General features: G+C 42.5%; 1 protein-coding gene across 1 annotated transcript in view; it reads right to left on the minus strand.

Annotated features, from left to right (window-relative positions):
• yju2 (YJU2 splicing factor homolog) overlaps positions 1-17,758 on the minus strand; it is a 40,019-nt gene that overhangs the window by 17,657 nt on the left and 4,604 nt on the right. Inside the window, exons 2-5 of the mRNA XM_060906237.1 lie at positions 2,161-2,261; positions 1,874-2,018; positions 1,636-1,770; positions 1,167-1,348 (exon numbers count right to left, since the gene is read on the minus strand). Coding sequence (XP_060762220.1) covers positions 1,167-1,348; positions 1,636-1,770; positions 1,874-2,018; positions 2,161-2,261 — 563 coding nt within the window. The remainder of the gene's footprint in view (positions 1-1,166; positions 1,349-1,635; positions 1,771-1,873; positions 2,019-2,160; positions 2,262-17,758) is intronic.

The raw sequence follows: 17,758 nt of genomic DNA on the forward strand, positions 1-17,758 counted from the left end.
TAGATGATGATATGTTCAAACTCTTTGCAATTTTACACTGTCGAACTCCTTTCTGATATTGCTCCACTATTTGTCGGCGCAGAATTAGGGGGATTGGTGATCCTCTTCCCATCTTTACTTCTGAGAGCCGCTGCCACTCCAAGATGCTCTTTTTATACCCAGTCATGTTAATGACCTATTGCCAATTGACCTAATGAGTTGCAATTTGGTCCTCCAGCTGTTCCTTTTTTGTACCTTTAACTTTTCCAGCCTCTTATTGCCCCTGTCCCAACTTTTTTGAGATGTGTTGCTGTTATGAAATTTCAAATGAGCCAATATTTAGCATGAAATTTCAAAATGTCTCACTTTCGACATCTGATATGTTGTCTATGTTCTATTGTGAATACAATATCAGTTTTTGAGATTTGTAAATTATTGCATTCCGTTTTTATTTACAATTTGTACTTTGTCCCAACTTTTTTGGAATCGGGGTTGTATGTTTTGTGAATAAATGATTTCTACCATTTAAGTGTTGACATAATTTTGACTAACCCTGTATATCAAATATCCACTCACCAGCCACTTTAATAGGAAATTGCTCTTGATTGTAAGATTCCTGTTCTTGGCTGCAGGAGTGGAACCCAGTGTGGTCTTCTACGGTTGCATGCTGAGATGCTTTTCTGCTCACCACGGATGTAAAGAGTTACGATATCCTTCCTGGCAGCTCGAACCAATCTGGCTGTTTTCCTCTGAGCTCTCTTATCAACGAGGCGTTTGTTTCCACCCACAGAACTGTCGCTCACTCAGTGTTTTTATTTTTTTGCACCATTTTGTGTCAACTACAGACCGTTGTGTGTGAAAACCCCAGGAGATCAGTAGTTTCTGAAATACTCAAACCAGTCCATCTGGCTCAAACCAACACCCATGCCACAGTGAAATGAAAGTCACAGAGATCACATTTTCTCTCATTCTGATGTCTGAAGTAAACATTAACTGAAGCTCTTGATTTCATGTATTGGGCTGCTGTCAAGAGATTGGCTGATTAGAGAACTGTATAAAACAGCAGGTGGATGGGTGCTCCTAATAAAGTGGCCAGTGAGAATAGATGGCAGATAGTACCTCAAGAGCAAGTAAACAAAGTAAGTATATCTACACCGTTGGTCTCCGTGTATGTCTGATCTACATACTTGGTTTCTCTTTCGTCCTCCTCCTGCTCCTTCTCCTTCAGTCTCTTCTCCAGCTCCCTGTGCTGCTGCAGCATGGACTCGAAATCTACCTGAGCCTGCCGCTGATTCAGGTCCTTCAACTCCTGCAGGTTCTCCAGAACTTCCATCTCCATCTTTGAGTCCCGTGTGCGGTTCTCCAAAACCTGGTAGGACGACACCGGAGCATTTAGGCAGCTGAAAAATCTTTCAGCCTAAATTTGGCAAAAATCCAAAAACCGCTAGGAACCAGTGGCGGGAGAACCTCGTCGCAGAGGCATTAAAATATACAATAAGAGCGAATACTTATTTATTTGAGACACCTTCGATTGAAATATCCTGGATCAGGCATAACTGGACTTCTTGAGTGGTATGGGGAGTAAAAGCGTCGCTCAAATCCGTCATTACAGGAGCTGTAACAACCCCCCCCTCCCCATGAGGTTACTCAACATACCTTCATAGGATTATTTAACTCCTCCTCCTCTCGCTTCCTCTGGATGTTCTCCTCTTCTTCTTCGATGAGCTTCTCAGCTTGAAAGTTTCTTGTTGCACCATGTTCCATAGCGTAATCGGTGTTTTCTGGGTCGGTCTGTTGGAGAAAAAAAAAAACACACACAAAGCGTTAAGACGAACAGGATACAGTAGGAACAGGCAAGATATACAGATCAGAACTGGCACTGTGAACAATTTACCTTAAAGGTGATTTCTGCCAGACATCTTGTGCATTTAATATAAAAGCGGAAGATGGGCAGCCCCAGATATAGCTCATTCTGCACCGTCTCTTTGCGAGCATTAAACTTCTTCCCTTTGTATATGTACTCTCCACATGTCTTGCACCTGAAAGAGGCACGTCATTTAAGATTATAACCATCTCTATACACACAAATACAATAAATGTCAGTACAGTATATTAATGCACACAGGTGCAGGAACGAACACACGCACACAAAATATATATCATAAAATGCAAGACTCTTACCTCATGTTAAACGGGGCCATCAATCTAACCACATACTGACGATCTTTAGGGAGCTTCAGTTTAGGGATTTTGGATGGATCAAAATCCGGGGGATAGTATTTCTACAAAAATGAGAACACAGTTGTGATGGTCAGGCTTTCGTCTAAACGGGGGAACAGGGGCGCTGCGCCCTCTTACCGACTCCGTGAAAACATCCCAGCAACACTACGTGACAATGTGTCTGATCATCAAGTACGTTATAATTCCTCCAAAAATATTCCAGTCATAGTAGATTCACCGCCAGACGGTGCAAAAACAATCCGAATTGGCGTTTTCCAGACTGAGGCGCCATGTTGTTTAGTTGTTTACTTGTCGCGGCTGCTCTCGCGAGATTTGACATGGGTTACATACAAGGTCAGCTGACTTGTAGAGTGAGATTTCTCGAGACTGAATGACCTTTCACCCACCGGCGCGGGAGCTTTTGACAGAAGTAGTTCGCGAGTTGTTTTTGTTGACACTTGGGCATTTAAAGATGTCATCCCGCAGCACGAAGCGGAAGAAAGCCAAAGACTGTCCGGGGCAGAAGAAGATTACTTCTTTCTTTTTCAATGTTGACAGACAATTTGTTACAATTTCCCTCTCAGATAGCCTCAGAATGTCCCATTGGAGCATTTTTCAAAGGCTTTGCGCGGGGGGGGGGGGGGGACAACCGGCACCATCCCCCCCCCGCTTCGCCATGGTGAGCGGCCTCATACTAAATTTTTCTAGAAAAAACCCTGATGGTGATGTAGCAGTTAGACTGGACAGAAGCGTATGTATATATATAAAAAAAAAAAAATTCAGTTTCACTTTTTCTAATCAAGATTAACCACTTAAAGTGCATATCACGGGTAAATTTGGAGCAAGAGCAATGTAATTCTCCTATTTTATATTAAACTTTGGTCAAATATCTGTCACATTTTGCGAAATTTTTTTTTACATTGCGCAATACCAGAAAAATTCAGTTGAAATCAAGCCATTTGAGGTGAATTGGTCCGCCTCTGAAAAAACTTGGCATTTGGATTTCCCGGCAAACATTGATTTTCGTGACGTCGCGTGCGGGACGTCCCTCTGAATCCTCCCTCTGAATCCTACGTCAACGCTGGTTTGTTTATGAGAAAACGACCTGGTGGTTTTCTGCAAATTTCTTCAACGTTATCGCGTAATTATTAAAATGGTTAACAGATGTATCGTAGGAGGGTGTAGCAACACCAATCTTGATGGGATTAGTACTCATCGTTTCCCAAAAGACCGGACAGTGAGAGAGAAATGGGAGCGCTTGGTCTACACAGGCTGTGCACTGAAACCGTGCAAAGCTCGCGCAGCCTGCTGGCGCTTCCGCAGGTGACGTCACGAATCTGGCTCCAGACTCCCTTGGGATTTTTCCAGACGCATTTTGTTGTTTTATTTTTTTCTGCTGTAGACAGATGGCCTTGTGCAAAATTACCCTTCTGGATGAGTGTGTAAAGGGACATACTTTCATATGTATTTAAAAAAAAAAAGAAATTGGTCCAGAATATGCCCTTTAAAGGAGTAACTTGCATATTATTTTTAGAAGTTTACACTTGATCTTCAGCGGCATCCAAGATTTACTGGAAAAAAAAATATTCTGAGCCAACTTTTTTTTTTTTTAGGTTCAATCTCTTTTCCATTGATATGTTGGTCCATTTTTGCACTGATGCACATTTTCCTACATTACCCACAATGCCATTTGACTGTTTAGCCCATGCGTCAACTTTAAAAAAAAGTTGGTGAGGCAGCACTTTAGTCCTTTAGCTTGTCCAGCTCTAATTTGCTCAAACAGATCAGCTTTCAAACCTTTAACCTTCATTCTAATACCGCTACTGTGTTTGCATCTCATGTACTCCTTTTCCACCAAGGCAGTTCGAGGGCCGATTCGGGACCGGTGCCTAATCTCGAACCAGTTCTTCACATTCTTACAGCCAAAGAACTGGCTTTTGGTTAGGAAAACTGGCTCAAGAGCAGCACAAACACTCTTCTGGTCTAGAACCAAGAACAGGTTACTGCAGTGGTTGGACGTGGAGTTATCATGTCCAACAAGACCAACTAAAACTTGAGCTATGTCTACGTTAGTAAAACTTATCGCCTGTGCTATGTTTGCGCATGGTGTCCACACTATTCTGGAATTTTCGAGCCCCTAAAATGGAGACTTTTGTAAACACTGGCCCAGCCCAGAACTAGTACCTAGTTCACGTTGGTGTAAAGGGGGTAACAGATCAAACTAGCCAAACAAACAGTCTTTGCTGCATCTCTCTTCACCAAACCTGCATTGCATTCTGGGATTCTGAGCCCGAAGTTTGCTGTCTCTATGACGCGCTTCCGTTTTATTTGCATACTTGCCAACTCTACCAATTCACGCGACAATCTACCGATTTTGACAGGTGAATACCACCTACTGATTTTAATTCTAAAAAACCACTACATCAGTGTTTTCCCCAGAAAAAAATTAAAACCCTAAATTCTGGCATGATAAGACACAGACAATTGAGCGCCAACGGCGTGAAGCGAAACTAGGGGGGTCCAGGGGCATGCCCCCCAGAACATTTTTTTTTGAAAATGGATGCTCTCAGGTGCATTTTCAGGGTCTCTGAGGTTTTAGATACATGATTATAGGATAGATTCTACCTAGTCTGGCTAACGCGACTTCAAAGCTCTGCGAGCATTTGGTCTGGCAAAGATATTAAGCCCAACCGTTTCCCAAAGTGCGTGGTTGACCCGCCTCCCTGAAATGCCTCAGTTTGCTACTGGTCGAAGCCAGAAAAGGCTGTGACGAAGCTTAAACCAATCACATCACTCTTTCCTCTGACGTATGTGACGCGACGGGGCTAACTGGTAGATTAAACTCTTACCGAAGCCGGTCGGGAGCAAGGCGAAAACGTCCTTCCTTTCAATAAATACCTCCAGGGCTGCTCTTTGCTCCGTTTTCAATGAGAACTTGCTCCATGTTCGTAATGTTTCTAGTGAATGAAGCGCTTCCGGCATAGATTCTGTAAACAATGTATGGCTTCCGGTCGCAGTTCTACTACGTCACTGCCTTGAACACGCCTCTACCCAGGGCCGTTGGAGATGCTCAAAGTTGATTGGCTCCCGATTTTTCGGGAGCTTGGAAGAGCTGTAGATAGCTTGCCTGGCCAGACTAAGCTCGCAACAGGCCCTCGTGTTGCGTCACGGTTAGGATGGGCAGGCCCAGGCTAGATTTTACCAGTGTTTCAGTGATTTCTGACCTAAATAGTATTAATGTATACACATTTGAAATTTCACCTTAAAGTTCAACATGCAAATTAAACTGTTTTGTTACAGATTACTGAGGTCTATGATAGATTGAAAATCTACAGGGATCCCTTAATTATCTATGATCAAGTAGTGCTGTAACAAAAATGGCATGAAAATATGAACAGTGGTTTGCTCCGTCTTACACAATCCAATGAAGAGAATCGATCATCATGACCTCCTGTTGATCACAAAGGGATCTGAACCTAAGAACTGCCGCCTGAAAATAAGTTGCTGTCTTTACTAGAACTGTAATGATTTAGAATGTTTCTGATGCAATTACCGTAATATGTGTAACTAAGATGCACTGAAAAGAAAAGTAAGGCAACTGCGTATTATAAAGTTTAAATTTTTGCACTTTATTAAATGGACTAGATTAAGATTAAAACATTTAAAGGAAAAGAAAACTTAATTCTTGCAGAAAGATTATGTACTTATAAACACATTCATGAATGATAATAGACTATTTGTGATTAAAATCAGTCGGCTTTGTCCGTCTGGTGGGGGACAACATCGGCAGCTAATGAGATCGCATATAATGAATCGGAAAATTCCGGGATGTCTGACGTTTTCTTTCGATGTTTTTATTGGACGGTTTGAACACGTGATCTTGACATAGCCAACAGATTAGTTTGTTTACATCATACCACACGGACATATTACTCTGACAGAATCAACACAAACATTGAGAAAAAAGGCCGCTTGTTTGACACAAATATCAGTCAATATGTAAATGGATCTGTTATTTGCTCTCCTATGTATCTCGTTACTTGTGGGTAGGAAATTTAACGTATATCGGTATAAATCTAAGCGTATCGGATTTTAACTAAAGCGACTAAGCGTATCGGCAGGCAGAGCAAGCGTATCGGGCCCGACACGCTAAAATGCTTTGGGGAAAAACCACGCTGCATTACAAAATAAATCAGCGAACACTGATGGATTTGCTCTTCTGACCTCACTTTCACCATTTTCGGCAAAGGGAATACAAGCATATAGCGTCAAACCGAGAAGTGAAGCCGAGAGCCAGTGGAACGGCACAATAACGATGCTAAATCTAAGTTCTATCACTCTATTGCACCATTCCATTGGTTCTCGTAATAGTTCTAGCCAACCGGCAATGAGCTCACGTTACAACAAACTGTGCCAGCATGTGTAAAAACCAAAACACGCTCGCTCTTGATCAGGAATGATGAAAATTACAAAGAAGAAAAAGAGACTCGCTATGAGAACAAGGCGACTTGGTCATTAGATCATCCAGCATCAAAGTGTCGAGGCGAGGTGAGAAGCATGGGCTTTGTGAAGTACAACCCCGATTCCAAAAAAGTTGGGACAAAGTACAAATTGTAAATAAAAACGGAATGCAATAATTTACAAATCTCAAAAACTGATATTGTATTCACAATAGAACATAGACAACATATCAAATGTCGAAAGTGAGACATTTTGAAATTTCATGCCAAATATTGGCTCATTTGAAATTTCATGACAGCAACACATCTCAAAAAAGTTGGGACAGGGGCAATAAGAGGCTGGAAAAGTTAAAGGTACAAAAAAGGAACAGCTGGAGGACCAAATTGCAACTCATTAGGTCAATTGGCAATAGGTCATTAAAGGTCCCATGGCATGAAATTTTCACTTTGAGGTTTTTTAACGTTAAAATGAGTTCCTCTGACCTTCTTAAGTCACCCCAGTGGCTAGAAATTTCATAATGTGTAAACCAAACTATGCCCAACATTTGAGAATGGCGCGTAAAAACGGCGCGTTGATAAACTCTTCCCTTGCCTACGTCAGCAAGGGAGATGATCCCCACGCCCCCCCTCTGGATTCCCACCCACTGTATGGATTGCCCGCCCAGCTCAAAAGTTGCCATCAAACATGGAAGTTGCGCTGTACATGGATGTGACAACACAGAAAGGAGTCTGTTTTTACTGCCGACGGGCGAGCCCCTGAAGACGCAGTGGCTTAATTTTATTTACTCCAACAATACGCCGCCGAGTCTACCTAAGACGGTGTATGTTTGTCGGAAGCATTTTCCTGAGGAATGTTTCCACAACTTGGGACAGTACAGGGCAGGTTTTGCACATCAACTGTCACTGAAGCCTGGGTCCGTACCAAGCATCCCTGCCGCATCAGCCACAAACACCAAACAAGTAAGTGTATAACTGTTAAGTCGTTTTGCATTGTTTTAAAATCGGAGCCACGTTAGCCTTGCAATGGCTACATTAGCTGTGCAGCTAACCGCTTCCTGCAGTTAGCCAGGTACTCTGCGCTACAAAACCAAAAAGCATGCAGCATGCTCTGTTATAATAGCCAATCAAAACAGTTTTTACAAAGACACCCACATTCTTTTTTTTAAGTCACTCGTTCATTTTATTTGTTTGTTCAGTAAAAACCCAAACATTTGTTGAATTTATTTTATTTCCTCGCGTCGCACCTTAATGACGTCAGCGCGCGGTATTTTTCCCTTTGCGGTTTGTTCCTTCTCTCTCGCCATAGTAAGACACCCACATCCGCTTGTTCTGACCCACTGGAGGTAGCGTCACAGTGCTGTTAGCCAATCAGAGGTAACACGTTTACATGTCATGAATATTAATGATAAGACCCGCCCCCACCCTCTACCCTTCCCCGCCTCCTGCTTCTCATTAGCAAAATGACGCACTGGGAAAAGCGCTGAAATGGGGCTTTCTCCCAGGAGGCTATATCTACGTGCCGAGGGTTCATTTCGAGAAAGGCTGTGGATATAACATCCGGAAACCTCCACGAGCCCGTTTAAAGCATCAACAAACCACCATGCCATGGGACCTTTAACATGACTGGGTATAAAAAGAGCATCTTGGAGTGGCAGCGGCTCTCAGAAGTAAAGATGGGAAGAGGATCACCAATCCCCCTAATTCTGCGCTGACAAATAGTGGAGCAATATCAGAAAGGAGTTCGACAGTGTAAAATTGCAAAGAGTTTGAACATATCATCATCTACAGTGCATATCATCATCAAAAGATTCAGAGAATCTGGAAGAATCTCTGTGCGTAAGGGTCAAGGCCGGAAAACCATACTGGGTGCCCGTGATCTTCGGGCCCTTAGACAGCACTGCATCACATACAGGCATGCTTCTGTATTGGAAATCACAAAATGGGCTCAGGAATATTTCCAGAGAACATTATCTGTGAACACAATTCACCGTGCCATCCGCCGTTGCCAGCTAAAACTCTATAGTTCAAAGAAGAAGCCGTATCTAAACATGATCCAGAAGCGCAGACGTCTTCTCTGGGCCAAGGCTCATTTAAAATGGACTGTGGCAAAGTGGAAAACTGTTCTGTGGCCAGATGAATCAAAATTTGAAGTTCTTTATGGAAATCAGGGACGCCGTGTCATTCGGACTAAAGAGGAGAAGGACGACCCAAGTTGTTATCAGCGCTCAGTTCAGAAGCCTGCATCTCTGATGGTATGGGGTTGCATTAGTGCGTGTGGCATGGGCAGCTTACACATCTGGAAAGATACCATCAATGCTGAAAGGTATATCCAGGTTCTAGAGCAACATATGCTCCCATCCAGACGACGTCTCTTTCAGGGAAGACCTTGCATTTTCTAACATGACAATGCCAAACCACATACTGCATCAATTACAGCATCATGGCTGCGTAAAAGAAGGGTCCGGGTACTGAACTGGCCAGCCTGCAGTCCAGATCTTTCACCCAGAGAAAACATTTGGCGCATCATAAAACGGAAGATACGACAAAAAAAGACCTAAGACAGTTGAGCAACTAGAATCCTACATTAGACAAGAATGGGTTAACATTCCTATCCCTAAACTTGAGCAACTTGTCTCCTCAGTCCCCAGACGTTTACAGACTGTTGTAAAGAGAAAAGGGGATGTCTCACAGTGGTAAACATGGCCTTGTCCCAACTTTGAGATGTGTTGTTGTCATGAAATTTAAAATCACCTAATTTTTCTCTTTAAATGATATATTTTCTCAGTTTAAACATTTGATATGTCATCTATGTTCTATTCTGAATAAAATACAGAATTTTGAAACTTCCACATCATTGCATTCCAAATTTACAATTTGTACTTTGTCCCAACTTTTTTGGAATCGGGGTTGTATGTCGGTCTGATTTCTCCATCAATTTTCTTCAAATATGGCACTCGGAATGCAGGAGCGTACACCATTTTACACTGTTTTTTCAAAAACTTGCAGAATGCCCCAGGACCCCACAGGAAGGGCGCGATCTAATTTACCGCTTTTCATTCTCCGGGGGTTGGCAAGTATGCATTTGGTGCTTACACCATGAAACCTGCTCATCATCAGTTATGCTTGAGCTTGTTTAATTTATTCTGCCATTAAACATCATTGTCGGCAGGATCTCGAGAAGGCAATTCATGCATTTATGAGTTCGAGACTGGACTATTGTAATGCCCTGTATGTTGGCCTCAGCCAGTCTTCAATTTTGCGTCTTCAACTTGTACAGAACGCTGCGGCCCGATTTTTAACAAGCACGTCTAGACGTGAACACATTACTCCTGTGTTGTCGTCGCTCCATTGGCTTCCGGTCCGTTTTAGAATTGATTTTAAACTTCTGTTGTTTGTTTTTAATGCTGTCAATGGGCTGGCTCGCTCTTACTTGTCTGAGATTTTAACTATTGGTGATCATGGTAGGGCCCTGCGTTCTTCGGGTCAGCTTCTGTTAGAAGTTCCAAGGTCAAGATATAAACAGTGGGGTGATTGTTCTTTTGCTGTCGCTGCTCCCAGACTGTGGAACAATCTGCCCCCCGACATTCGCACCACTATTGATCCCGGCCTTTTTAAATCAAAGTTGAAGACCTACTTTTTTAGATTGGCATACAATCCTGACTAGGGGAGTCTTGTTTTTGAGGGGTGCTTCGTTTCATCGGTTTTATTTCATGTACTTCTGAAAGGCTTTTGCTAATCTGCAGCACGGTGGCACCTTCCACAGTTAAAACCCGTGTTTTTGTGCGTTCTGTTGTTCTGTTTTATGGCTTCGATGTAAAGCACTTTGGGTACCTTTTGGTTATTGTAAAGGGCTATATAAATAAAATTTGATTGATCATTGGAAGAGACCGTTTGCGCATGCTGTCCCATGACCCTCTCCGATTTAGCTGTGTCCACCATCTTTGTGGAATAACACACACGTACGGTACCAACAAGTACCTTAATATGAAATGCCACAAATTTGCGCAGTTATCGGCTGCTCAAACAATTCTGCAAAGGCTGGAGTCGGATTGTTTAGTTTACCCGCTGTTAAGATGTGAGAAAGACCCCAAATGGAAGCTCTAACCCGTAGACGACAGAGACAGTGGCTTGCAAATCTGAACAGATCGGATTAAAAAAAAAAAAAAAAGACCAGCTACAAATATGTGCAGATCATCTCGTAAAGGGTACAGTGGTGCTTGAAAGTTTGTGAACCCTTTAGAATTTTCTTTATTTCTGTATAAATATGACCTAAAACATCATCAGATTTTCACACAAGTCCTAAAAGTAGATAAAGAGAACCCAGTTAAACAAATGAGACAAAAATATTATACTTCCTCATTTATTTATTGAGGAAAATGATCCAATATTACATATCTGTGAGTGGCAAAAGTATGTGAACCTCTAGGATCAGCAGTTAATTTGAAGGTGAAATTAGAGTCAGGTGTTTTCAATCAATGGGATGACAATCAGGTGTGAGTGGGCACCCTGTTTTATTTAAAGAACAGGGATCTATCAAAGTCTGATCTTCACAACACGTTTGTGGAAGTGTATCATGGCACGAACAAAGGAGATTTCTGAGGACCTCAGAAAAAGCGTTGTTGATGCTCATCAGGCTGGAAAAGGTTACAAAACCATCTCTAAAGAGTTTGGACTCCACCAATCCACAGTCAGACAGATTGTGTACAAATGGAGGAAATTCAAGACCACTGTTACCCTCCCCAGGAGTGGTTGACCAACAAAAGATCACTCCAAGAGCAAGGTGTGTAATAGTCAGAAAGGCCACAAAGGACCCCAGGGTAACTTCTAAGCAACTGAAGGCCTTGCTCAAATTGGCTAATGTTTATCAGTCAACCATCAGGAGAACACTGAACAACAATGGTGTGCATGGCAGGGTTGCAAGGAGAAAGTCACTGCTCTCCAAAAAGAACATTGCTGCTCCTCTGCAGTTTGCTAAACATCACGTGGACAAGCCAGAAGGCTATTGGAAAACTGTTTTGTGGATGGATGAGACCAAAATAGAACTTTTTGTTTCAAATGAGAAGCGTTATGTTTGGAGAAAGGAAAACACTGCATTCCAGCATTAGAACCTTATCCCATCTGTGAAACATGGTGGTGGTAGTATCATGGTTTGGGCCTGTTTTGCTGCATCTGGGCCAGCACGGCTTGCCATCATTGATGGAAAAATGAATTCTGAATTATACCAGCGAATTCTAAAGGAAAATGTCAGGACATCTGTCCATGAACTGAATCTCAAGAGAAGGTGGGTCATGCAGCAAGACAACGACCCTAAGCACACAAGTCATTCTACCAAAGAATGGTTAAAGAAGAATAAAGTTCATGTTTTGGAATGGCCAAGTCAAAGTCCGGGCCTTAATTCAATCAAAATGTTGTGGAAGGACCTGAAGCGAGCAGTTCATGCGAGGAAACCCACCAACATCCCAGAGTTGAAGCTGTTCTGTATGGAGGAACGGGCTAAAATTCCTCCAAGCCGGTGTGCAGGACTGATCAACAGTTACCAGAAATGTTTAGTTGCAGTTATTGCTGCACAAGGGGGTCACACCAGATACTGAAAGCAAAGGTTCACATACTTTTGCCACTCACAGATATGTAATATTGGATCATTTTCCTCAATAAATAAATGACCAAGTATAATATTTTTGTCTCATTTGTTTAACTGGGTTCTCTTTATCTACTTTTAGGACTTGTGTGAAAATCTGATGATGTTTTAGGTCATATTTATGCAGAAATATAGAAAATTCTAAAGGGTTCACAAACTTTCAAGCACCACTGTAAGTTTATATTTCTATCATTTATGTGAACCATAGACAAAATATATATAAAGATGCGACATACTGTAAGTCAGGGGTTCTCAAACATTTGCAATCTGGGCCCCCCTGACTGTAGCGGTTCTGGATCACCTCCAAAATTTAAGTTCTTCACTGGGCCAAGACACACATCTCGTAAAATTTTCATGAAAATCTGTGTGTACATTTTTTCTGCAAAGTTGCTAACAAACAAAAACTCTCCTGGAGTACCGGAGGTCGTGTTAACGAATGTCGCAGTGCGACACACGAGCCTGCTTTGTTTGGCCGAGTTCTCAGATTTTTGGCTCAATTTTAGTTAAAAACACAGGGCCATCCTTAAAAAAAATCCGTTTCCTGTCCACCGGGTGAGCAAAAAAATTCAGTCGGGAGGGAGGGATTTTATATATATATATATATATATATATATATATATATATATATATATATATATATACACACACACACACACACACACATAGCTGCCAACTACTACGAATAAATCGTATTTATTACGATTTGTTGTTTTGATTACGAAAATACGAATTTACTACAATAAAATACGATTTTGCCAATTTTCATGGGTCATTTTCAAAGTCTATCACCGGTGGGATTCGTATTTGAACCCGTTGTCTTTCAAACTGTCTCTGTGCGTATAGGCCAACGCTCTGACCAATCAGCGCAACAGTGACTGTGACGTAGTCAGAGCAACAGAAAGCAGTGGGGGAGGGTAAACCATAGACATATAAACATAGAAGCCGCCTTCTGCGTAGAATCATACGTCATCCTCGCCGCCATATTGGATGTGGCAAAGTGGAGATTCTTCAACCGTCTCTGGTATAGCGTCTAGACAGTAGCCGAGAATAAAGATGCCTCATTCATGTGCTGTGTTTAACTGTACCAACAGGTTTACCGTCCAAACGAGATCACATGGGATTACCTTTCACAGGTGAGACTGGAAAAATACTTTTCAATACTGTTCCTTCAGTCTTCAGTTTCCCAGCTCATCTCCACCGGGTAGGTGTAGAGTTATAAGCAGTGAGAATTAGATAATACAGTGCCACACTATGATGAACGTTTTTGAACGTATGATGAATGTTTTTAACCTTTCTGAATGTGAAGGAATCAGTGATGTATTTTGTTTTGGTATGGCGTTAGAACCTGGCCGAACTCAGTTTGGCGGTCATTCAGCTCACTTTATTCAGCGAGAGTAGGTCTGTGTGGTGACTCAATAAATAAAACAGTACATTTTTATTTTCATTCACTATTTCCAGTTTTTCCACCATTTCCATCATTTATCATATTCAGTCTTGTAGGTTGGTTATTGTGGCCTCAGGTTTTGGTAGCTTGCTGCGGTATGCTGACTGATTAGCTTACCTGGGCTATCTATCGCGTATCTGTCGCTAGTTTGCAGTGTACAGGGTATTTCGCACACTATTTATAACCAATCACATTAAAAGTTATACATGTTGTTTTGATGCCTGTTTGTTTCCCAAATATATACGTGTGTGTCTTAATGGGTGAACAAAAGGCATCGAGTTAAATATTATTGTAGAAAGGGGCTTTATGAAGTTCAGTCCATTTACTTGCATTGGTTTACGGGGAAGATTTGCCACATCCAATATGGCGGACACTCTGACGTATCCCAGCAACGGGCCACCAGCTCAATGCGGCGTCTATGTTTATATGTTGTCTATGGGGTAAACAAACAGCATGTGGAGAGGGACACCATTGGAGCGTCGAGTGTTTTGGTGAAGATTCAGCGATCATGGAATGAGCGGAGAGCCTCTTCCTGCTCAGGTTTCAACGAAAACTCCTAATTCTTCTAAGGCCAAGTTTACATTAGACCGTATCTGTCTCGTTTTCTTCGCGGATGCACTGTCCGTTTACATTAAACCACCTGGAAATGGGAATCCACCAGGGTCCACGTATTCAATCCAGATCGTGTCTGGTCCGGTGCTGTGTAAACATTGAGAATACGTGGATACGCTGCGCTGAGCTCTAGCTGACGTCGTCATTGGACAACGTCACTGTGACATCCACCTTCCTGATTCGCTGGCATTGGTCATGTGACGCGACTGCTGAAAAACGGCGCGGACTTCCGCCTTGTATCACCTTTCATTAAAGAGTATAAAAGTATGAAAATACTGCAAATACTGATGCAAATACTGCCCATTGTGTAGTTATGATTGTCTTTAGGCTTGCCATCCTTCCACTTGCAAGTGGTAAGTGATATGCGCTGGGATCACACACACAGCGGCTCAGTCCCAAATCGTTGCTTGTGCGCTTCACTCGCATGCTCTGTGAGCTGCGCAGGGCCGGAGTGCGCACCCTCCAGAGGGCACTCGCTGTTCAGGGCGGAGTGATTTGGAGCGCAGGATGCCTGCGGAGCCGAGCGTATCCGTGTATTGGCGTTGCTGTGTGCACGCGAATCGTGTATTGGTGTTGCTGTGTGCACACTAATCGTTTTAAAAACGTTAATCTGATGATCCGCTGATACGGTCTAATGTAAACATGGGCTAAAACTGATTCCAAAGCGGAGTCAAACGAGCGCTGTTCAATAGTGCTTTCTCCAGCGTCGCCGATCCCCCACCAAGACTCAGTACCCAGCCTTGTATTACTATTTACAATTTCGGAATGTTGGCAGCTATGTATATATGGATGGATAAGAAATCGCAATGCTGTGTTTGCTTTTTCTTTCAGTACTTTTTTATTACAAAAGCAGACACATTTAATAAAATATGACAGTTTAATCAACTGAAACTTGTACAAAAACTTTAGTTAGCATTTTAAATGCTGACTGCAACATTTGCAAAACTTTTACAAAGGTACTTAAAATGTCCGACACACGGACTTTTTGTAGTTCTAAATCGAGCGTTAGGCCTAGTTCGGATGAAATTACACTATTAAAATGATCACTGAATGATTTGTTTTTCTGAATCTTTACTATTTTGTTGTTCGCTAGAATACCATTTTGCGATTTCACACTTAAGCAAATGTTTGAAAACTCCGGATCTGCTTCCTTCATGGTGGCTGCCATTTTTTTGTGCCGCACGGCGCATGCGCAGAGCTGATTCAGTTCAGAGTGCACGCGCACTCGGCGGAGGCAGTAGTGTGTCGGAGGGAACAGAAGCAGAGATGACGCTTATTTTGTCTCCGGTAAACCAGTCTTCTCTCGTTCAATTACGTGCTGGCATCAAAAGACACCGTTGGTTGTAAATGAACCCAAACTGAGTGGTTGGAGTGTATTTTCATACACAAATGGAGAAATGTTTACTGAGTGTTTAATTGTGTAGCTGCACTGCAGACCATTGTTGTTGTTGTTAATTCATAGCATGCTCAGCTGCGTGAATGTGTCATGCACCGAAAATAAGAGATTTACAAGCCAGGAACGCCTCATGATGCAATACGCAAGAAAAGAAAGAAGATTTACTGCCATTTTACTTTGTATTTGAGTAAAGTGAATGAATAAATAAATGGTCTGTGGAAAATACATTTAATCCTGGGAACTGCGTGCACAGGAGTCTGTGGTTACTCCCCCCCCCGGCTGGCTACTTATTTGTCATGGCTGGCTAGTATGAGCCTTAGTGGAAAGCCCTGGAAATGCGTAAATGTCAAGCTCGATTTTAGAAAAAATTTCAACTGCACTAACGGCACTCACCCGGCCGGTGGACCGGAAACAGAAAATTTTTTAATAATGCCCTAGCCTCAGGTTATCCTCAATCTGTGCGCGATTGCAGTACTTAGTTTTGAGCGCGGTCAGTTTTGAAAAGCCTGCCTCACACAAGTATGCTGACGCAAAAGGTAGGAGAATTTTTAAGGTAACGTCACAGAACTGGGGTTCCTCCTGCATCAGTGGCTGGAAGGTGCTAAAAAGGTGCTTCAGCCTGCGGTCACTCTTCAACTCAATAAGCTGCTCTTGCAGTGACAAATCGTTTGCGGTGCAAACAAATGGGTCCCGAACCCATGAAAATGACCGGTAGTCCTCCTTGAAATAAGAAACTAACTGCTGCTTAAACCCAGACAGGTGTTTCATGCTGTCATTGGCAAGCACCTCTGCACAAACGACACATTGTGGACGTGGCTCCAGTGTGCCAGCAACAGCAAAACCGTATTGTAAATAACTTTCGTCATATTTGCGGGGTTTGGGGTTTTTGGGAACTGGTGCATCAGTGGGACCAGCTCTTTTTTCACGAATGAGAAAATTTGTCCATATTGTTTATTAAAACAATAAAAGATTGTTATGTTTTAAGTGTGAACGTAGAAAAGGGACTTGCTCAGCTAATGCCACACTCACAACCCGCCGTAAGTGTTTTGGACACACACGAGTCGCAGGGTTTGGTAGCTTGCAGCCGTGCCGCGGTGAACCCGGGGGAAAGTTTGGTGGAGGATTACGGGCAAAATTACTTGTCAAATACAGGTTGCACTCGGCAGAGGATGAGAGAGAGGAAGTGATTGGGAAAAGATGGGACAGAGGCCACCGCCTTGCGTTCTGACATCGGTGTTCCTGTATTAGCAAAGCCAATGTCGCTTCGTGCTGCTCCTCAGCTTCTATCATCTGCCTATAAAGGTCCAACTCCCTCAGTTGTTGCGGCAGTATGGCGACAGCCATCTTCTTCCCTTCTACAATACTATATGCTACATAATCGGTTCCTTCCCCAATATACAGTTGGACTCAAAATTATTAGCCCCCCTTGTGGAATTGAACATAATTCTTGATTTCTCCATGAAAATGACCATTGACAACAAATGTTTTTATTCTTGAAATAAATGCACTATGAAGACATTGTCCAACAAGTTTCATTACGATATCTTATTATCACACTGAGTTTCAACCAAAAACAGCAAAAGTGAGATGTTTAAAATTATTAGCCCCCTGACCATTAGTAGTCAATTGTGTACCCTTTTTGACCCACAACTGACAACAACCTCTTGGAATAGTTTTTCACTAGGTTGGCACAGGTCTCCTGAGGAATTTTGGCCCATTCCTCCATTGCAAACTGTTCCAACTGGCCCAAATTGGATGGTTTTCGTGCATGGACGTTCTTTTTCAGCACTTGCCACAGGTTTTCTATTGGATTGAGATCTGGGCTCTGTGCAGGCCACTGTATGACGTTGGTCTTGGTATCCTTGAAGTATTGCTGGACTATTTTAGATGTATGCTTTGGGTCGTTATCTTGCTGGAAGACCCAACGACGACCTAAGCGCAAAGTGAGAGCAGACTTCTGCATGTTTTCCTTCAGTATTTTTAGGTAATCTTCCTTTTTCATGGTGCCA

This window comes from Neoarius graeffei, chromosome 23, assembly GCF_027579695.1.
Source record: "Neoarius graeffei isolate fNeoGra1 chromosome 23, fNeoGra1.pri, whole genome shotgun sequence".
NCBI classification, from domain to species: Eukaryota; Metazoa; Chordata; class Actinopteri; order Siluriformes; family Ariidae; genus Neoarius; species Neoarius graeffei.